At 39.4% G+C, this 23481-nt stretch overlaps 1 protein-coding gene across 1 annotated transcript in view; it reads left to right on the forward strand.

The window, feature by feature from the left end:
- Positions 1-16550: 16550 nt before the first annotated feature.
- Positions 16551-23481, forward strand: part of npffr2a (neuropeptide FF receptor 2a) — a 33075-nt gene continuing 26144 nt past the window's right edge. Inside the window, exons 1-2 of the mRNA XM_051895582.1 lie at positions 16551-16837; positions 17786-18123. Coding sequence (XP_051751542.1) covers positions 17793-18123 — 331 coding nt within the window. The 5' untranslated portion in view covers positions 16551-16837; positions 17786-17792. The remainder of the gene's footprint in view (positions 16838-17785; positions 18124-23481) is intronic.

Consider the following 23481-nt stretch of genomic DNA (forward strand, 5'->3'; position numbering starts at 1 on the left):
CAAGGCTGGCTTTTCGATGTGGCATGTGGACAAGATATTAAAGGCAATACACACATTATTCCACCATATTCCAGCGAGAAGGGAGGACTACGTAAGAGTCACCAAATCCACAGTTTTCCCTCAGCCATTCTGCAGCCATCGGTGGCTGGAAAATCTTCCTGTTATTGAGAGGGCTCTGGCGGTCTGGCCATCTCTCAAGCTATACCTGGATGCTATGTGCAGAAAAGAGCTGCCAAACCCCAAGACGGCATCATTTGACACCATTGAAGCAGCCCACAATGATCCTTTAACAATAACGAGGATGCACTTCTTCATGACAGTGGCCAGGACCTTTGATCCATTCATGAGGAAGTACCAAACAGACGAACCTGTGATGCCTTTCTTTGGCAAAGACTTGGCTGAGTTGATTAAGGTAATTATTTACAGTATATGCGTTGTATCACTTGTTGCCATAAATCTCTCAGCATACATTCTATTTGTTTATTTATTCATCTCTGGCGATTGATTTTATCCAAGTTAATCAAAGTATTTGTCACACTGTTAGGCCTACATGTGAAGTATTTTAGGGCCAGTCTCCTCTAGAGCAAGTGAACGTTAATTGCTTTGTTAATTGAATGAAACCCTTTCAACTCTGTTATTGTTATTGTTACTTCATTTGTCTTCTGACAGAGTCTACTGAGGTGCTTTGTTAAAAGAGAGGTCCTGCAAGACATCACTGCCCTTCAGCTTACCACACTGGACCTGTCTGACAAGAACTTGCTCCTCCTCCCACAGAAGGTTGACATCGGCTTGGGTGCTGAGGCAGCTCTCAAGGTATTGTCATGATTCTTCTTAAGGTTTTGGAAATAATGATCAATATGCAGGCAGCAAGTGTCATTTCGTTTAACATACTCCAAACATGTCAGTTGTAAAGCGTGCAACAGGAAGAAACTTTGCCATTAGGCTAATACACTAAGAAGTCATATGACCTCATTGCATGAAGTCTCATGATTGCCCAATCATGTGGACTTTTCAAATTAAACTTTTGATACTACTGACATGTATTTTTTTTTATTTGTACATTCCCCTGTCCAGAACAGTAAAAGTGCAGAGCTAAGGGTCCTTAAGTTTAGGAGGGATTGCATGCAGGGACTCTCAAACATCGTGAGGAAAGTTCAGGAGAAGAGCCCCTTGAAATATGCAACAGTTAGGCAGATGGAGTGTCTGGACCCGTCTCTCATGTTCAGGGACCCAGACAAAAGCAAGACTGAAATGAAATGTCTCATACAGACATTTCTGAAGGACAAGCAGCTGACAGGAGGTGTATCTGCTGGTAGGAATAGATTTGGAAGGGGTTATGAACCAAAGTTTGAGTATCATGCTCAACTATACTCTGAATTTTTATGACTGTGTTTCGAGCACTCTCTCTATGTGGCAGACATTTGGTCCCCCATTTGGCCCTTTTCTCTTTTCCTATTAGGGTATTGGTTTAGCATGGACATCTTGCTTTTGTTATTCCCTCTTCTAATGGTCCTGCACCTGTTCTGTGTGCAGTGGCTCATATGTATTGAATAAGTCCCATCATTTTACACAGGCTTTTGTTGTTATTGAAGACATTACATAGGTTAAGAGTCAGTTTGAGTCTTAAGTGCTGTGATTTATCTATATGCATATTTGACTTTTCTTGTATCACTCACTTTGTTTTAGGGGATACCATTGTCCAACAGTTTGAGTCTTTCCTGTCCGTTGAGGCAAGGAACGAAGAACTTCTCACCTTCCAGCCATTTGAGAACTGACTAGACACCTTCCTGCATGAGAGGTTAAGCCGTCCCTATCCTGCTGCTTGGGATTTTTGCCAGAGGTTGCTCCTTCTTTCACATGGGCAGGCCTCCATTGAATGGGGATTTTCAACGCATCTTTCTTGATCAGAATCGGATGGATTATCTGATGTGTGTGTGTGTGTGTTACATGGGTTGTTACATGGGTTGGAGTAGCCTGTTCAATCTCTATTAGGCTATTAATATGCTGTTTTGTAATGTAAATAAATATGAGATGAAATCTATTCTACTTGAGGGCAAGTTTGTTTTAGCCTATTTTCATTTTGGGCCTAAGGTTTTGGGCATTTGGCACGTTGTTGGGTGTGGAAGGTTACTAATGTGATTGCTTTAACTGTAAATTAAATTAATGCTTTTTCAATGACTGAATTCATTGAAATAAAATGATTTTTTCAGAATTTCTTTGATTTGAGTATTTTTTTTTTTTTTTTTGGTAAAAAAAAGAAATAGGTCTTAAATTTCAATCTTTATGGTCTTAAAATGTCTTAAAAACAGGGTTCCTGCGGGGTCTTAAAAAGTCTAAAATTCTGAACTTTAAATTTAAGGCCTTAAAACTTCTTAAAAACGGCCAGATTTTCATCCGAGGTCTTAAATTTCATTTAGTCAGGTCTAAAAAAGGTTTTACCCTCATTCATTTCCAGAAACGCTGGCCGCTGAAAGTCATTACGAAGTAGCAAAAAAAGTATCGTAGCCTACAAAGCGGAGCTCTAGAGTCTTTGCTACAATTGTAACAAAACCAGCAGAACGCTGCCCTCAGAACGTTGGTTCGGTATGTTGTAGTTCTTTCTGGGGGATATTGGTGTTGGTATGTACGCGGTGATAAAACTACAAATCCCGTGATAAAACTACAAATCCCGTGATAAATGCAATACCTGCCCGCGAAATACGTCTGCGTCTCCTCAGAGTTTGTTAAAGTTCGGCTACGTGTGGAAAATGGGAAAGTGTACTTTCAACGAGACATTGCTAGATCACAGTGATTTCCGCTGTTGGTTACAAGCGGTACCCAGCTCCAGGTACGAGGCTCGCTGCAAACTTTGCAAAAACAATATTCAATTCACACACATCGCAGTTCCGTCGAACGACCTTCGGGGTACTTTTGGATCGACTAACACGTCGAAAGCCGAGGTGCTTTGGATACTAAGGTTACACACGGTGACTAAACACCACTCATTTGATAGCAACAGTGAATCTCTTCCACACTCACTCACTCACTCACTCACTCACTCACTCGCTCACTATCTCTCTCTCTCTCACTCTCACTCTCACTCTCACTCTCACTCACACACACACACACACACACACGCACACGCACGCATACATCAGATCATCCATGTTAGATAGACAGATAGATAGATAGATAGATAGATAGATAGATAGATAATTAGAATATCTCTCTATCTATCTATCTATCTATCTATCTATCTATCTATCTATCTATCCCGAGGTAAGTATCTATCTATCTAACATGGATTATCTGATTTTTTTTTTGGTAATGCATCGTGTAGATCTTAAATTTCAATCTTTATGGTCTTAAAATGTCTTAAAAAGGTCTTAAATTTGACTTACTGAAACCTGCAAGAACCCTGTTTGTGACAGTACATCTGCCTTCATCAGCTGCTTTCCAGGAACATGGATTATATCATTATCAAAATGCATCAGTCTTAGATGAAATCTTAAGACCTAAGGAGGGAGTTGGTCTAATGCTTTGGTACTCATCAAAAAGACTAGAGGCTTGTGATATGTTTCAAGTGTGAAGCATGCCCACATAGCTGCTAAAGCTTCCTTCCCAATCTGGGCATAGTGTTTTTCTGCTTCTGAAAACCCTCAGTAAATGTACACCACTGGCTTCCATAGTCCATTCTCTGGTTGTTTTTGGGTCAGCACTCCTTCTAACCCAAACAATGAATCATCTGCTGACAGTCTAGTCTCATGTGTGAGTATTGAGCTAACACTGGCTTTGAACTGAGCTCCCTCTTCAGTTTCTGAAAGGCCTCTTGCTGTGGTGTATTCCAACACCATTCATTGCCAACAGATCTTTTTGGGCACGTGAATGAAGCCAGGTGTGGCATAACTTTGGCCAGGTAGATTGTTATACCCATGACCCTCCTTAGATCTGCAGCTAGGCTGAGGCATGTCTAGTATAGCCCTCAACTTGATAGGGTCAGGTGCGATTTGATCTGAGGTATAACTGTGTCCCACAGACATTATCTTGACCTTGGCAAAAAATGTATTTCTCATTCAGTATTGATCCTTTCACTTTAAATCTGCTCAGAACCTAATGCAGTTTTTCATTGTTGCTGTAGGCTTTTCCCATATACATGTAACCCCTTTTTTGACGTTATGGGCAGATTTTCTTAACCAAAGACTGGATTCCTGGCAGTTGAATGGTGAATTGACTGGAGTTTTTTTTTTTTTTTTTTTTTTTTTTTAGTTCCCAAAATGTACTATTAATAATTAATGAATTAATTAATTAATCAATTATTAATAAGTGCACGGTGCCTCCACCAGGGAATAATTAAGCAAAATAATAATAACAAAAATAAAGAATAACAAATTTATGAATTTGTCACCAATATGACACCCTTTTAAGAAGTGTTTCTAGAAGAACTTCTTATGACCTCAATGATGCAGCTTTCGTCCTTGATGCGAATTTCCCTGACACAATATCCCACAGCTAATGCACTGTAAGCAGATTAAGCAACTTAATGGTGGAATATGTTGAAATGATCCAAAATAACAATGCGGAAGTATATCTCACACTTTAAACAAACAAAACCGAGTGGATGAAAGCTCTGCCTTATTACTTTGGGCCCTGTACTACAAGTAGCGAAGTCTCCAAGAATGACGCTCAATTTCAGCAGAACGGAAAAATGCTACAAACGCTTTTTGCCATGTGCAATCTTCTTCCTGTCATCTCTATATCGTAACATAATGTAACTTGTGTTCCTAAGCTTTAAAGAAACTCGGTGCTGTTTGGTCAGCATTAATACAATTCAGTTCAACAGAACATCTCATTTGTGTAGAGGAAACAGTAAATAATAAAGAATGCTGGTACATGTAGTTACATCACATATTGAAATAAACAAAAAGATGAAAAGAATACCATTTAAATGCATTATTTCAAAACACAAGGCATATTTTAGGGTCTCTACTCACCAAAATATCATCTGCATAACACACTACCCCACTACACTGGAAGTGTTCTGGGGCTGAAGAGACTGCAAAAGATAAACGGTTAAAGGCATACTGGCCAAATGGTGTGATAAAAGTCAGAAGGGAACTTTCCTCTGTCAAAGGAATTTGCCAAAACCCTGACGTGGCCTCAAACTTTAGTCCCTGCCAACATGGCTAGCGTATGGTCAGCTGCTGGTATGTGCCTCTCACACATCGTACATCGTAACTACATCGTAACTATTCACCACTTTTCCTTTCACAGGTCTACATTACATTCTGACACCATGTTATGTTAAAGGGAAGCATGAAACAGAACAAGGGGAGCAGCATAACAACGCTTTACTCCCTGTCTGTTTATCATACATATATGTCCGGGTAACACCCTAACTTACCCTAACTAGCTGCTTGCCTACCAATTATTTCTTTTACAGAACAGAGAACACAGAGACAGAACACAAATAATGGTGAGTTATATAGCGTTACCATGGGCAACAGTTATTATTCAAAAATAATCTAAAAGTTTAGAGTTGTAGCAGCATTTTCTCAGAATCTTTGTGGCACATTGCTGCCAACCTGATAGGACCACTTGTATTTTGTTTTGGTAGAACAGCACTCTAACAAACTAACAGCTCAAAATATCCCTAGCTAATTCATAAGAAGTGGCATTTGCTGTAGAGATTGAAGTCAGTGTTGTTAAATACACACATAACTAATGACCTTTTAATATGCTCTACTGCTGCAATTAAATTTATTTTATGGTTCATGGCAGTCTATTTAATAGTTTTCAGGTATCTAATCAACAGATGTGAGTCAAGCCTTCAGGTTATACACAATATTTTCCTTTATCTACACACCTGAAATTGACTTTTTAAAAAGGATTAGGATAAAGCTTATACAGGGTTAGCTGTGACAAAGCTTAACTTGAATCTATTTACAGAAATATTCTGTGAAATTCATCAAAACTCAGTATTCAAGAGATGGGCAACTTTGGTACATTAAAGTAAAAAAGTAAACGATGATGACAGAGTTGATGACATAAGGCTTGTTCGAGATGCATCAGTGCTGCGCACACTGATCGGCGTATGACATCGAAGTACTGCGAGAGCGATTCAAAAATCACAAAGAGTCATCTGCTCTCCAATCTCCAAGGGACACTCTCTGGAGGACCACAATCGGGACTTTTTAGATCTGACAAGCTCAACGAACTATTGCGTTTGTTGAGTGGGTACTAGTGAATAATGGATCAGCATTCACGATCTGCCCCACTGAGGACAAAAGCATCAGCCCCACTTCGGATCCAGAGCCCACCCAGCCATCACCTCACTGCATGGGTACGAAGCCAGAGCCCACTGCAGATGGAGAGAGTGAGCCTACCACGATGAATGAGCCAGACTTGAGGACTGAGCCTACCATTGCTCCAGAGCCCGAGCCCCCAAGAGAGTCTGACCACGTGTGTGAGCAACAAGTGTGGGCAACATTCTATGCTACTGTTGGACTGCTAGGTGAGTTCGAGGGAATGGAGACCCCACCCACATTCCCGCCACTGAAAGAGAGCAGCAGCTGGCTTTTGCATATCATTTTGAAATGGAAGAGATGCTTACCTTAATATCCCATTCCCGCTGGTCACGTCCAGGTCAAAGTCTCCTGCATCCCCGCTGGTTCCGCCCAGCTCAAAGTCTCCTGTGTCTTCAGAGTTCTTGCCCCGCCTCCCTCTTCTGGCTCCTCTTCAAAAGTCAGCTGGTTCCTTTCTGCCCCTCGGCTTCTCCTATAATGCCACTCTGTTGTGTGGATTTGCCTCGAATCTTCAGGTCTCCAGCTTTACCTAGGCAAGTGAATCCCCCAGCTCTGCCTCCAGCCATTGATCCCCTTCACTCCATCTCAGCCCTGTCTGCTATGCCTTAGCTTTTCTCTCTTGGCCCCACCAGATACCAGCGTCCTTACGCTCCACAGGGCTTCCTCATCCTTTTGACTCTGCCTTGGTCAGACATCACCCTGCCTGCGCCACAGACTTTCGAGCTGTCCGCTGAGCTCTGTCTCTCCACCCTTTCGGCTCCATCTGACTCCATCTTCCCTCTGGCTACACCTTGGTCCTTGGCCCCATTGGCTTCACCTCAGTCCTCAGGCACCTTGGCTTCACCTCGGACACTTTTCACTGCGGCTCTGCCTCGGCTTGCACATGTTTCCTACAACAATGTCTGATGTTTATGTTTTACGTGGCAAATCACATAAACCACCTGAAATACGATCAGAGCAATCTTCTGATTTCCAGAAATGTGATTTGAATAGGATATCAAACCACATATGAATGTAGCTCGAAACAGATATGTAAAAATCACATTTCATGTGATTTTTGGCCATTCTTAATTGTTAAATCTGATCGGATTTCAATCGGATATGCACAAAAATCGGATTGACAGTCTGAACCTAACCTTAGGATCCAATTTGTTCTCTTCCATTCTAATAGCCCTGGCTTGAAATTCAGAAGACCCGCACAAGGTAAAACAAAAGAGAAATCTGAAATTAACTGCAGAAAAAACACAAATAACACACAAATTATGACCAACAAGGCTAAGACTTGCAGTGCATAGATGTTCATTCAGGGCGACACATTTGGTAAAGAACATTATGGCTGTTCCTTGCATGTCAATCAAATGATAAACTAATGACAACTGTCCTTCACACAGTCACATGGCAGGATCACATGACACAAACAAGGAAACACATGGCAAAAGGGAGCACATGGCAAATATGAAAACAAAGCAATGACAAAATAACACTAAGATATGACTAAACTTCAAAATAAAACATGAACATGAAACAAAATCAAAACTAGACGTGACACCGGTAGAAATTTGTCAACCGGTAGAGATTCTGGACTATTGTCTCTACACTCATGTGACACTGCTGTGGTGTGAGGTCACGAAAGCTTGTCGTTTCCATGTGTTTTTAAGCACTGTGATTTAGAAACAGGTGATACTAAACTGTTCGCAATTCGCAATTAGCAGTGAAAGAAACTTATTTCATTATATAGGTGCGCACTCTCTGAGAGAGTGTTTCTTTCGCCATGTTTTTTTCTGGGCGGGTTTGAATCTTCATCTCGTGCATGCCTGCCCAGAGACGGTCCTCTGGGGAAGTTCCAGAAATATATTGACTGGGTATTATTCCAGTGTGGATCCCCCTACACTATCCTTCTTCGCAAGAGCCCAGCCAGCCACTGTAAACGGAGGGGGCTTTCACACTGGCCAGCCACTGTAAACAGAGGGGGCTTTCACACTGGCAGTTTAGTTCGAAATGGAGTGTGGTTCACATGAAAAATTGCTAATGTGAAAGCTGTCATGCAAACCTGGGTGCGCACCAGGATACCGAACCCGAGACTACCTGAAGGAGGTGGTCTGAGTTCGGTTGCACTCGTGAATATTGCGTGAATATGAAAGCAACACGGACTCGGGTGCACACTTGTTCAGGAAATAAAGTAACCTGCGCATGTGTTTTCACCGATTGTAATGTATTTGCTTAAATAAAACACATGTAAGAGATGATAGTGTTGATGATTTACCTTGGATTCGAGCAGGAGTGAGCCTGCAGTGTATTCGCGCTTTGCGAGTGCATCAGAGTGGCAAATGAATGGCAATCAGCTGTCTCCTCAAAACAGGCTGCTTGCAAACAGTGGAAAACCATCGACATGCGGCGCACATACAGTAAACACAGGTGTAGTTTAATCTGCTGCGCATAATAGCACCACATTAATAAAAAACACAATTTATTGCCCCGCGTTCTGTTTTCTGTCAGTCGCCTTGCACGTCTGTGATGACGTAAGATGAACGCAAATGCACCAGGGTTTGATAGAATCAGTTTGAGTGTGAAACCAGTCCAACGCTGCATGGGGCACCAGGAACCAGAGCCAGATCCCAACAAAAAGTCTGACCAAGTATGTGAGCTGGCAACATCGTCAGTCCCAAAGGATGGACTTGTGGAGTAAGAGGGATTTAAACGGATCCCCACTTGTACCTCAGAAGCAGCAGTAAAAAAACAATGTTTTCTGAATCTACTATGGGCAGTGAGGAGTGTGAAGTTTTGTCATCCAGCACCATGTCTGTTTCGTCACCCAGTACCATGCCTGTTCTGTCGTGCTGCACCTAGCTTTTTTCGTCGCCCAGCAACATGTCATTGATGTCTTTCAATTCCATCTGTCTTCTAACGTTGAGTCGTATCTCCACCCTTTGGACTCCTTCCCTCCAGCATCACCTCAGTCCTCAGGCACACTGGCTCTGCCTCAGTCCTCCGATACCTTGGCTTCACCTCAGCTACTCATCCATTCAGCTTCACCTTGGTCTCCAGAACCTGCTGTGTCATCCAGTCCCTTCTGCTCTTTGGCTCTTCCACAAGCTCTGTCTCTGTGAGCTGTCTCCTTCATTTCACCCTGTCATCCCTGCCAAGTCTTCCTCATGGCTCCTCCCTCTATCTACTCCACCATGGGGAATGTCAGGGTTATGTTTGGTTTGTTTGCTTTAGTTTTGGTTTTTGCCTGTCTGTCTGATTTCCTTTTTTTTTTTTTTTTTTTTTTTTGCCTTGGTTACTGATTTGAGTTACACACCTGATTATAGTTGAGTTGCTCATTATGTTTCCTTCCTTTGTTATATATATATATATATATATATATATATATATATATATATATATATATAAAATATATATATGAAGAGTTTGGTTCCAAAATGCTATAACTCCATTTTGATTAATTTGAGTAAAAACGTGTTTTCTTTACCAAGAAAGTGGCAAGATGAAAACCACTATTTTCTGTTTCAAACTTTCACATAGCATCTTTTGGTTATAAAAACATCAAAAATTAAAATCTACATTTTGATTTTAAAATGTTTATTATAAAAACAGATTATTTTACACACAGGTTCATCAGTGCTGTCAAAATTATTCATTTTTCTGTTTTTGTTGATCACAAAGTACAAAGCAGATAAGGAAAACTAGAATGCCGGGTGTATTCAGAGCGCCGCCATTACTGTTTACAGTGCGTGGAATGGTGCGCTGTGACTGGTTGAGTGGATATATCGCATTCTGCAGAGAAAGGAGACTGGCGTTTGTCGCGTTTTGGAAAGAAAGGGAGAAAACATGACAGAATAACACGACGGATATCGCATTTTGCGCAAAATTAATGAATGACTTTTCAATACCGAGCAGATGCAATACTGATTTTGGTGGAAACTCATTTTTTTTTTGAAAATGGCGCTTATTGCATTTTGGAACCAAACTCTTCATATATATATATATATATATATATATATATATATATATATATATATATATATATATATATATATGGATTCTGGACTTGCAGACTGAGGAATGAAGAAATTCCTTAGAGCTGCTCTGGTAGAAGTGATGGTGGGGTCCGCTGACTTTGCCATCAGGTCCGCACTGTTGGACACAGATTTTCGGGCCCGGGGAAAGGCTGGAGATGTTAAATATGCGGTCTTGACGATCACTGGAGCAGAGTCAGTGGAAGGTTTGGGATGAGCTGGCGTGGCCAAGTGTTTTCGACATGGGTCTTGTTTGAGGAGTGATGATGACAAGGGACTTGGAAGGAGTTCTGTGGTGTGTGGTGGCTCAATGGAAACAACCTTGCCAACTGTGAAGGATGAACCAGCAAGCCATAGTACATGATCGAGATATTGTGCCAGGGTACCTGGGGTTGTGGCTGCTGATGCTTGGAGGAAGAGCTGGCCATCATCCAAACCACTCCAGAAGATTGTCTTTAGCGTACTGTCATTCATGGAGAGCGAGCTGGAGAAACTCCTCGACATAGAACTCGATTGGGTGGCCCTCTTGGGTCATGGAGAGAAGCAGGTTGGCAGGACCAAATGAAACGGTGCTCATATTCAATCAGTAAGTTGGTCTGGTCTTTTGTTATGGAACACAGACTCACAACAATGTAGAAATGAATATGAGTGTTTATTAGATGTGGCAGGTAAAGCAAACAGGCAGGTGAGTATATCCGTTCGAAGCAGCAATGCAATAATGAATGGTAATACTGACAGTTCTTTGTATTGTAGGTGATTTGAGGAGGTTGTGGACGTGAACAGCCGAGCACACACTTCAGTGATGATGGTGGAGCATGGAAGGAGTCCGGGAAATGGAGACGCTGGAGACACGGAGGATCAGGAGAGAGACGATGCAGCAACAATACATGAAGGGAAGTAGAGCAGGTAAGTGAGTCCTTCTACAAACGAGACCAGAAAAAGTGTGTGCTTAAATGCTGCTTGTGTGATGAGGTGATGATGATCAGGTGCGGGTGATTGCTGAGTGAGAGCAGGTGAGCAGAAGGAGAAATAATGGGAAATGAAGTCCGGGGAAGGTGAGAGAGATGGTGACCGTGACAGTAATAGAAGGGTCCAGTATATTACTGATCTGAAATACTGTATATCTTAAAAAGTAAACACATTTGGCTCAACTTCTTCAACTCAGTTCAATGCAGATGCCAGATGCTCAGATACATGATGTCATGAGCAAAAACAGCCATTTTTATGGTAAGGGTAGGATATTAAAATGGGATATAATTGCTCCATAATGGTGAAGAAAATAAGCACAGAATTGTTTTTATTAGATTTTAGGTGTTTTGACATTTGTACTGATTGTTTATGTGTTTTAAGTGTTGTGAATTAAGAGTGGGACTAAGATATTAGATTTAAATCTACATCTCTCACATAGAGCATGTTAGAGTGTGTGTTCTAACAACTAGGCCACAGGCCTGCCAGAAATATTTTTATGCAACAGTCCTAAAAACTTGCTTTGTGACACACTGCATAATACTCTAAATTAATTCAACAATAACACATAAAAACATGATTATGTGCTAGTAATAACAATGTAACCTTGCATCATCTCAATATACCGTACTATTACTTAGCTTGAGTGGTTGACCTTGACTTCCACGGATAATGTGATTCATCCCCTGCTTGATGAATTGATGGTTGGAAGTTAGTGACTTTTATGAGATAAAATTCAATAGTCAAAATACAGACTGTTTTTTTTTCCATTTGTAACCACCACACTGGGATTCCTACATGTTTATACACTCAGTTGTAGGTTCAGACACCAGGAAAATGCAACAGGGTTGTGAGCATGCAGGCTTTTGGAAAACTTTTAGGGGAATAATGAATATGTTAAATAGCTCAGTTATGGTGTACAAATGGTGTGTGTGTGTGAGGTTTGGCAGTGTGATGCAGAATGGTAATTGATACAGTGCAACAAAATGCAATAGAAAAAAATGTAATTTTTGGTGGTGTTGTATCACCATTGTGCAGGGGTCTTTCACAGGGGGGCTGTCAAATATTTGTTTGTTATTCAGCTCGAGTCAGTTTAATATTGATTTAGTTCAGTTCAATAACAGTGTTGATGTTTCTTAGATTGGGATTCATAACAAAGTGATGCTCTATCCCTGTTTTTCTAAACTCCGACAGACATATAAAGCAATTAAACATGTTTTGCAAAACAATGGAAGCACAAAAGATAACTTTGAAATATAGTCTCTAAGACCAAATGCAGATTCTGCCACTTTAGGTTGACTTAGAACTATTTCAGCTATAAAAGAGGTCTGACAATTAGCATGCTAACACATGATTTTAAAAAAGCAACAAATGGCAAGAACATAATTCCAAAGAGACTAGGTGCATCTAGTCAGTGCAGGTGCATCAGTATTGAATGCATCTGCACACAACATATGCTTTTTAGTGAAGCAGTGGTCTTTCTGGAAAAGCTATGGTGTCCAGACACACACTGGTGACTAGCCATCCTTAATGTCTCTTTTCATGTTCTCTTTTCAGACTTTTGTCATTCCCGTTTGTGTGAAAATCTGCAGTTGTGTGCATTCTACATTCAGGACATTCAGCTGCTCCATTTCTCATCAGCATACTGTACATTGGTGAATGACCGTCAGTGTTTCCTCTCAATTAGCCTGTGACGATCAAATTTCATTTGAAGTTCAATAAATTAATTATGCCTTTTTCTAGAGAGTGTAAATATCAAGTCCTGTGGAGATGGCCTTTAGAACATTTTAAAATATAATAAGCCAATTAATCTATTTTGTCACACAGGGTTACTCATAATAGGATTTCCAGTAATTCGACTGTACTTGTCAATATCATGTTCAAAAATTGGTGAACATCATATTGAGTCAAGTAAGTTTGTAAGTTATTTTTCATAATTTATTGATTTATTTATTTTTCAATTATTCATTATAGTAGGTATATCAAATGCAGGATGAATTAGGTAGTATCAGCCTATCTGAAGGACATATTATCCATGTACACAAGATTACTGATCTCCACCACCCTAGTTTGCTGGCAGGCAGAATGATGTTCTCGTTTCATGCAATTGTTAATGAACTGTGTTTTTAATTCATCTTATACCACCTGCCTAAAAGGGGCTTCCAAGCTCTTCGATTCCCAATTTAATCCCTGTCTGTCTCACAAGGAACTAGAAAATGAATAATTTATGATACACACAACTGTTCAATGCACAGCGTATTTTCTATATATAGAATGCACTTTACACATTATACACATTAATGCGCTTAAACAGCTTATCATGCACACCCACAAATATAGAACATCAGTGGACATATGCCTCATTACAAAAGACTGGCACTAGCAGAATTCAAAGCACTGTTGGGGAAACTCACTAAGCAGTTGTCAGTCATGTGTTGATGCATATCCTATTGAACATAGAAAAAAAGATAATACATTTCTGTACACATTATGGGTATAGAATCCTCTAGAGAGGTATCCTTTGAAGGTAGAACAGTTATCCTACTGTGCACTCAAAGAACTTCAGTATGCATTTGTGATTCAAACCTTTGCTTTTATGATGGGGTTACTAGATGAATCCTTACTTTCTCAGACAAAAGGAATGCCTAAAGGTTCTCCACGTTTAGGCTCTCCACAGGGTTCTGAAGAACCCCAGTGGTCCCTCAAGTATCTTTTCATGTGTGCATGGTTCATAGCTGCAATTTTTGCATAATTTTGTAACACTGTGACAAACCATATCAAACAATCAGCAGCCTCAGATGGATTCACCACACACATTCATAATTTATTGTAGAAAAAAAATTAACATGCTTGCAATTTTCTATTGTTCAGCTTTTCACAAAACATGAAGTCCATCAAGGTTACATGAAGGTTTTTAAATCTCCAATCGTGGCTTCATTTCACACTCAGTTAAACTGTTACTCTAACCTCTTTGAGATGCATGACCATACACACCACTTCATCAGAAAAGATAAGCTGACTCTTTGCAGAACCTAAACTCTGCTTATCTCTCCTATTTCCCCACAAAATGGTCCAGTGTGCAGAATACACTGTGTGCAGAATTATTAGGCAAGTTGATTTTCTGATCATATTTTTTTACCCAAGCATATTTTACCAATTCCAAACCACATCAATCTTAATAACTACTATTAATTTTGTATTTTATTGTTTATAAGTGATATATAATTGTTCATGAAGGCTGGAAATTAAAAAAAAAAGCCTTATATTCAGGTGTGCATAATTATTAGGCAGGTTTTCTTTTACAGGCAAAATGTGCTTGGAAAAAAAAATATGATCAGAAAATCAACTTGCCTAATAATTCTACACACATTGTATGTTCATTTATTTAAACACACCTGCATGTAATATAAGCCTTTATTTGGCCACTGAAGAAAATGGCACTAAAAATGAGCCCCACTTCTTCAATTTAGGTATTACCACACACATGCCTTTAAATGACTCACCATTCCACTGAGACTGTTCCACTGGTACAGAGAACATAAAACCAAACAGAATCTTTATAAACAATATATGATCTTTACCTTTTTATCACATTATCATATTAGTGCAGTGAGGCAAACATTGGTACAGTATATCCTTTGGGATTGACTTTGAACATGCACCTCCCGAACTTTCATTTGCAACCAGATAAATCATAAATCTTACTTAGAAGGAATATAGAGAATGAGATTTATGTTGTATATACAGTATAATGGAAGTGTATTCACTCACTCACTCACTTACTCACTCACTGACACACTTTTAGAATATTTGGTATGAATCTGCATTTTGCAAAAATACCATAGTTACAAGTGGACATGTTAACATGGCTAAACCATTTATTTATTTGGACAAATTAAAGGCTATGACACATAAGGCTATGACGGTAGTCTAAATGAGAATAAAAGTTAATACCAGTTTTTCATTTAGTATGAATCTCAGACTCTCACAACTCTCCAGATCAATTCCTTACAGACTGTGAATTATGTAGAACTGTTTTGTCCAATATTTATATCTTTAACATTCTATCCCTCCATTCACTAAGAACTATTATTGTAAATATTATTACATTTTCCCTTAAAGTCACTGTGAAATCAAAATTGATAATTCTTATTTTTTTTTAGAATAAAAAAAGTATTTATTATAAATTATATATTCCTGCACATTATTATTATTATTTTTATTGTATTTCATGTGCTCTTGTAACATTTAATCAAAATAACTTCCCCTCCCTCTTAGAGCAACATTTCTTATCTTCTCAGATGGCGTTTTTCAGTGAGAGGGAGGGACAACCTGTCACTCACATGAGATCACAGCAAAGCAAACCACAACAATCCAATGATCCAGTCAATGAACCAATCCAATTGTGTTGTTGTTGTTGTTGTTGTTGTTATTATTTAGTTTATTTATTTATTTGCCTTTTCATATAGGTCAGGGAAGAAAAGATTATCGCAACTTCTGTTTCATGTAGACTTTAAAACAATTAATTCACTCAAAAGTGAAAATTCTCCTTCACATTGTTCCAAACCTGTAGGCCAACGACCTGCACCCCAAACCGAACACAAAATCAGATGTTAGGCAGTTAGTCACAATTCACTTTCATTATATGGAAACAGATCCAGTGAAAGTGAATGGAGACTGAAGCTGTCAGTCACTAACATTCTACTAAGCATCTTTTTTTTTTTTTTTTTTTGTGACCCATGGAATAATGGAATTCATACAGGTTTGGGACAACATAAGGGTGAGTAAATAATGACAGAATTTGCATTTTTGTGTCAACCATCCCTTTAATTGAGGGAACCTGTGAGAATAGGTGCCCTGTTCACAAACACTAGTGAATGGTGCCCCCTATTGCTACACATACTTATGTCAATATAAATACGATCCCAGAATGGAGATAGCATGATTATATAGAACCTTGAAAAGCATGACACAATTGTAAATTAAATTAAAATCGATTGCGCCAAACACCGCGGCTAGATTAAATATATAGCAAATCACAGCTTCAATGCAAAAGGTCACAGTGCAAAATAAATAATAAAAACAATGTGTGCTTAACTGTTTACCTTTTGGTGGTGATGTTTTGAGTGTGCTGTAGTCCGGAGCTGAAACTATCATCACACTGGACGCAAGTAGCGCCCAAAGCACAATTCAGCGCTGTGTCCATCCCCATGCGCGCTGTGACGTTTAAAAGCGCATCATCACTCCGCCAGTCTTAATTCTCTCTCCCCCCCTCTCTCTCGTGCCTGCGCATTGTTCACTGACAGTCCGCTGAAGAGTGTGGAACTGACACCAGCAGCTTCGCTTCGTTTGGGAAACTTGTTGAAACTTCAAATTATGGCACGTAATATGTCGGAGTTCACTTTAAGAGGAAATGAAATTCGTTTGTAAACAATAATTTGGTTGTTACTCATTTGAAAAGCTTTCCAAAGGCTACTTATGTCTCTCCGTGAAGCACCAGGCGAACAAGGAGGTGTTCGTTTTTACCTGGGAACAGGTAGTACTTTGGGAAAACTGGGTATATACAAAAAGGTAAGAAAGACTGATATTTTATGGACGGCTAAAAGAAGCACTCTGTGTTTGTATGTGTGTGTATTTTGTTAATATATAAACAAACAAGTGTTAATGACACAATGTGCAATGTTGTTGTAGTCAAAATGAAATGCATAATATCAGTGTATATATTAATAGACTAGCTCTTTTCGCTGCTGTGCATTTTAGTAGACTATTAACAAGTACTTTACTGTGAAACCCATACTGTATCAGTATAAGTACTCCCATTGTAATTTTCTGGTAGATTTAATGAGGAATGGTTTTCTTATAAAACTGTCTGTTATTAGCACTTTAAAGGTATGTTTACCTGTATTCAATTTTATAGTATTTATCATCTGTAAGATTTATGATTTTTTTTTTTTTTAATTTTTTTTTATTATTATTATTAAAATGGAAAAGGAAAAGAAACTGTAGTTACATGCCATATAAAACAATGTGAGTGGCAGGCAGCATTGATCGATGATGACTTGATCAGACAGTATCTCACAGCTAGATGATCTCTTAGTTGTGTGCAACACAAATGAACTCCTAATACAAATTAAGTAGCTGATAAAATAATTCAGATTACATTGACCCAGGCTCAAAGTCATCTCATTTAGTTGATGTGTCTACAATTTTATAGTTTTTGAGTGATTACAGAGACAGACGTGATTGCAGTGTAGATAACTGTAAGCCACTTTATAAAAAGTAGGCTAATGGTAGGGCGTTATTTGTCATTAATCAATCGCTTACAATATGCATAGTTAATTGCACAGCTGGAAGTCAGAGAGATAAGTAGATAAACAGATTTGTTCAGTAGCAGCTGCATGCAAGAGAGTTTGAAAGTGAAAAAGGGAAAGACAATACCAGAAAGACAAAGTCTTGATGTTGATTGAGGAGAACAGAGGGAATAAAGCCCATCTCTCAACTCTATTCTATTATCCTTAGATCTAAAATGAATGAAACATTGGACCTGAACATTACCCTTGTGGATGATGGTAACCGGACTTTTCTCAACGGCTCCAGTGAATTATTCTTACCTCAGAACAACATTACATATGTTGGATATTACCTGCATCAGCCATCAGTAGCAGCAGTCTTTATAGTGTCTTACCTGCTCATATTCCTGGTCTGCATGGTTGGAAACGGAGTGGTGTGCTTCATTGTGTTACGGAGCAAAAACATGCGCACTGTCACCAACCTTTTCATCCTCAACCTCGCCATCAGTGACCTTCTTGTTGGGATTTTCTGCATGCCCACAACTCTTCTTGACAACATTATTACAGGTCAGTGCAATGCCAGGAACAATATAATTATGTAATTATTTGCATATTCCTTAAAGTCCCTTGTTCCAGCTTAGGTTTATTGCATGCTTGAATGAATTTTCAACTGACATTTATGAATCTTCTTAGGGCTGTTGTGACCAGAAAAATGACCATCTATTCTAGTAGCCTGAAGGCTGAGTTCATGTTGTGTTTGGCAGTAGAGGATGCTGTTCACCTTTAGAATGAGAGATTTTCATAGTTAAGATAGGACCAGTATGAACAGCTATTCCTGACAAGCCAGACCAGAATTTTCACCAGAAGTTTATTTCAAACAGACTGTGCCATTGCTTGAACTGCATTTACATATATATCTTGCAGATGTGTTTATGAGCTATTCTGAAACAGCCGAAAGAAGCTCTCCTACTAGCTCTGAATCTAAAACAAAATGGCATGCCATCTTGATTATGAGATTATTGCTAGTTATGCAGATATTTTTTTTTGTCCAGGCAAATTGCTAATTTCTCTGGCGAGTATGAAAGTAAGTAACCATAACGTTACTTAATTAGAAGCGAATGGATAATACCAAATTATAATTGACAACCTATACTCCTGTCATGTACTGTCTGCCACTATATTTATGTGAACATTACATTTATGTAAAGTGTCCAGGAATTTGAGTGTATATGAGTTAAGTTGAGGTGGCAATTTACCTTCAATACAAAATGAAATGACCTCAGGTGTCATACACTTGATGTTATGTGTAACAACATAGCTGCTATATTCACTCACTGCCAAGAGTGTTGCATACAAGAACTATAAACATGTCTCACACATTTTTATTCAGTATGCAATTGTGGTTCCAGCATTTTTATGATTAGCTATTTTTACTTCTTTTAAATGATTCTAAAATGTTTAATGGAAAATGTTTTTTTTTTTTTTTTCATTCTTTTATTTTGTATAACACAGCTGGACCATAATTGCCGTATTAATAACTGATATACTATCTAGGGTTCATACAAAAGTTATTTTATGTTTATGTATGAATTGGTGTCTTACTCGTATGTGTTAATGCAATATGCTTATGGCCCACTGATGGTTAATTTTAGAGGTTTACATGCTTATTTTTTTTTTATAAATATCATATGTTTTCTTACTGATTTCTTACTTACTCAAATCCTTTCAATTCATACAAATTTGCTACCAATTTGCCAAAATGTAAAATAGTTTTTTTTTTTTTTTTTTTTCACGAGACAAGGCTGACAAATTCATGCAAATCCTTTTAGTGCTATTTTATTGTTATAGGTAGAACTATACATTGAAAGAGAAACAAATGGGATTCTAAGAAAGCACAGTTTTTCTTTGGAACTCTGCTTAGTGGTAGAGGAAATGTGTGTTTCCATAGAGACAAAATCATTTGCAAAATTAGAGTTCACTATACTTCAGATTGGGACTCAGTTGGGAGTAGAGTACATTTGTGGCTACCAGGTATGTGAAGTAATGAATTACAAATACTCACATTACTGTAATTAAATAGTTTTTGTCTGCAATTGTACTTTATAAGTAGTTAAAAAAAATTATGTACTTTTACTTGAGTACATTGAGTACATCCACTATTTTCTCTCCATTTGTGGTCATTACATGTTTGTTTTAATGTTATTTTTATGCATCAACAGGATTGGATAGGCAGAGAGTAATCGGTTTTGTGACTCTAGTCAAATTAAATCACTCGTAGAAACCTTTAAACACATCAGTACTGTAGATGGCGCCAACTGCTGTTAATCATGCCGTGGAGGCATATCCTTCAAGCATCAATTCAGTCAAGAACTCAGCATTTAATACAAAGGGAAAAAAAGGAAAAAAGAAAGGAATGCATTGACTGAAAAGAGCTCATGCTATAAATATTCTTGTTATAGCATGTCACATTGAAATATGAGTTACGTTACTCTCCTGATGTTTGAAAATAGAACATGAAGGAAATTTTACAGCTCATTCAATCAAACAGTTAAAGATTATTTGTGGTGCAACCTTATGATTTGAAATGATTTGTTTCAGTCTTTTTGAGTGGAACTTCCCCAAACCAGTAGTGCTTCCCATAATCTAAAATGCAGAAGACTTTTTTGGAAAAAGGTGGAAAGAGAGCATGCGTGATCTCCACTGCCATACCTCTCACTTATGCGCATCCTACAGCAGTCAGCAGCCTGTTTACTATTGATGAGGTTATGAGTGCGTGATGCGTTCTTTGACAATATCTAGGTTACGACTGTAACTATGGTTCCATGAGAAGGGAATGAGACGCCTCGTCTGTTGACACTTTAGGGACGTGTCCCGCGGAACCTGGTGTCTGAGGCACGTATACCAACACACCATTCGTGGCCGACGCAGTGCGATGACGTTGCAAGGTGCGCCCCATAAGAAGGGCACCTGAAAACACGTCATCAGCTTCAAATTGTCTGAAGGAAGATGCGCAGACATGTCCGAAGCATGGCAACCTGACAAAGCTTCTTGTTCACTTCTCAGGGAACCATGGTTACAGTCGTAACCTAGAAGTTCTCTTTCGAGGGAACTCGACACCGCGTCAGCTGATGCTGATACACACCTTGCACACATTGCACCACATTGCTTGCATAAGTGACATTAGAAAAAGCCCTGAAGTGCTATACTCAAACTGGAGTTCCAACTAGTCCAAGCCATGCTCCAGAAGAGTCAAAACCCCTTAGAGCAGAACTACCAGACCACATCTAACATTCTCACCATAATTGGGGGTGAATATGTTAGCCTTACTGTTATCTATATCCTAATGTGCTCCAAAACAATGACAAAATTCGCATTTAGAAAATATAAGCATTCAAAATTTACAGTTTCTCACTTCTGCCAATATGGATCAATGATTTTGATGATATCATGCTGCACTTCAGCTTCTCATCAGATTTTCTGTTCAATCAAATGCTCTTAAATCTAAGGCGTCCCGCCACCTACATTATAAATAGACACTGAAGTTGCGCGGCTAAAATCTGTCATTTGTTCACACATTTCCTGTTGTCTACATGGTGAATGGCACATAGTGCGCAATATAGGGGATAGAGAACGATTCAGACAGTGTAAATATGTATTCCACTGGGGCGAATAAAGTCTGGTTTCACGTTAGTGTCACAAACTGTTTCAGTGGAAATTACGTCAACAAGGCAAGGCACTTCGGTGAGCCGTTAATACCCAGTTACTTGGAGAAGGTGACAGAGAAGAGAGTATGACATATACATAGATAGTTATCTCAAATGTCTGTCCCTTAATATCTCAAATGTCTCCCCTTAATATATTTATATATCTTCAGAAGCTCTTCAGAAGCTCTACTTCCGTTTTTATATATATATATATATTAAGGGGAGCCAAACACCACAGTGCCGACTCAACCTAAAGCCAGCTAACCCCTAGTTTATTCTCCTCTTGTAACAACCTTCTGTACCCCAGCACCCTCCTTGGAGGGGGAGGGAAGAGATTTATTTTCCTCTAAAATTGGGTCTAAGTAAAAATCTAAGGGGAAAGGTAATTTGCTAAATTCCTCTCTACTCGAGGCATCCTCCCATAACCCCACTGACTCAGTCCCTCTACATTCTAATAATTCGAATCTGAATGAGCCATGCAAGTACAGTATGGAAGTCTCCTCAAACCTGACACCTCAGTGTGCAGGTATGGAAGAAATGGAAGGCTCACCGGAGCTGTGCACTTATGACTCTGCAGATATTGCTAGTCTAAACGACTGTCTGCGGTCTCGTGTTTTAAGCCAGACCATTCCAAACTCACTTGGGCTGTGGTACGATTCATAAGGCTGATTTATACTTCTACATCAGACCTACGCTGGAGCCTCTGCGCCATAGGCTATCCGTCTGTTTTCATTTATACTTCTGTGTTGTTGTCCGCATCAACGTGTATGCAGACCGCTAGTAGGCAGTGTCCGCAGTCATGTTGAGTATCAAGGCAAAAACCGAAGAAGACGCAGCTTGTCACGTATGTTGTCAGAGAAGCTTCAGCAGTGATGGCGGCAAATAGGCAATGACTTATGTTGCAGTTTGATGGCGTGTGTCCCCTAAAATAGAGCGTTTTTTCATTCGTATGGAAGTTGAAAATGCTCACTCTTCCAATCACAGCGCTTGTGGTCCGCTTAGAATTTACACGTTGTAACATTTTTGAAGAGGTGCACATCAGGCTACGCTGTAGGCTATGCATGCAGAAGTATTAATCAGCTATAAGCTCCACTAACTCATCATATTCAGGGTTCTATACTAACACCACACTTTATATATTGTCAGAATAATAAGCGAGCAATGAGTCCTTTTTTTCCGCGGAAGAAGTCGCAGAGCGGACTTCCGCTTCTGGAATAAGGGCAGCAGAGCTAGCAGGAGAAGTGAGGGGAACTCCCTCAAGCTCCTCAAACAGCTCCCTCTGAGATCCCCATGGCTGCCTCTGTAAGCGTGAGGCTTTAGTCACGAGGCTCAGTGGCCTGACTGTCTTCACACATGAAGAGCACCAGCTGGGAGCAGAGCTTTCTTAGTGAGAAATCATTGAAATGAATGCATATTAGCTAGTGGACTTTGTTTTCGAGCGCACCAATCACTCGCACGTGCTGTTGTGTGTGGACGTCCGCTGATCCTCTTGATGATGAAAATTACGTCACACAGACGGTGGCGTTGAGATCCTTTGAAAGGAAAAGTGTTTTGGGGACATTCTAAAATGCTTAGGGCCAGATTTACTAAACGGGGCAATTCCACAAATGTGGCATTGGGAGTAGCAAGTTTTGCGCACGATCTACTGCTGACGCACAAATTAAAGAACACAGACGCAGATATAATGACCAATGCAATCTACCAAGAGCAGTGCAAATTAGCATTGCGTCGCAAATAAGCAGAGCTGATGCTCATTAGGTGCGGGTTGACACAGGCGCAACTTGTTACATGTAATCGGACAAACGCGTACACACACACACACACACACATATATATATATATATATATTAGGCCAACATGGCTTGGCAAATGATATGTTCGGATAACGTCTTCCTCTGGGATTCCAAAGAAATTAATGCGAGTGGAAAATATTTTCTCCCTTCTGCCACACGCTCTCTGTTCTCTGTGGTGTCTCCTCCTAGCAGACACAATTGCAGCCATGTCGCAAGATGGGGTTTATTTTGTACGCAAATACCAGTAAATTTTTTAGCGCAAACATTAGTAAATTGCGTTGTGTGATTCATTTAAATACTCTCCTCCCATAAATTTAGTGTCCGAAAGGGAAACTCCTACAAATGCATATGCAATAAGGTCAGCCGCAAGAAGTACTCAGTCCATGCTTTTTCAGCGCTAATTTTGCACTGCGTGTCTGTAGTAATTC

The sequence above is a fragment of the Ctenopharyngodon idella genome, chromosome 5 (genome assembly GCF_019924925.1).
Source record: "Ctenopharyngodon idella isolate HZGC_01 chromosome 5, HZGC01, whole genome shotgun sequence".
Classification (NCBI taxonomy): Eukaryota; Metazoa; Chordata; class Actinopteri; order Cypriniformes; family Xenocyprididae; genus Ctenopharyngodon; species Ctenopharyngodon idella.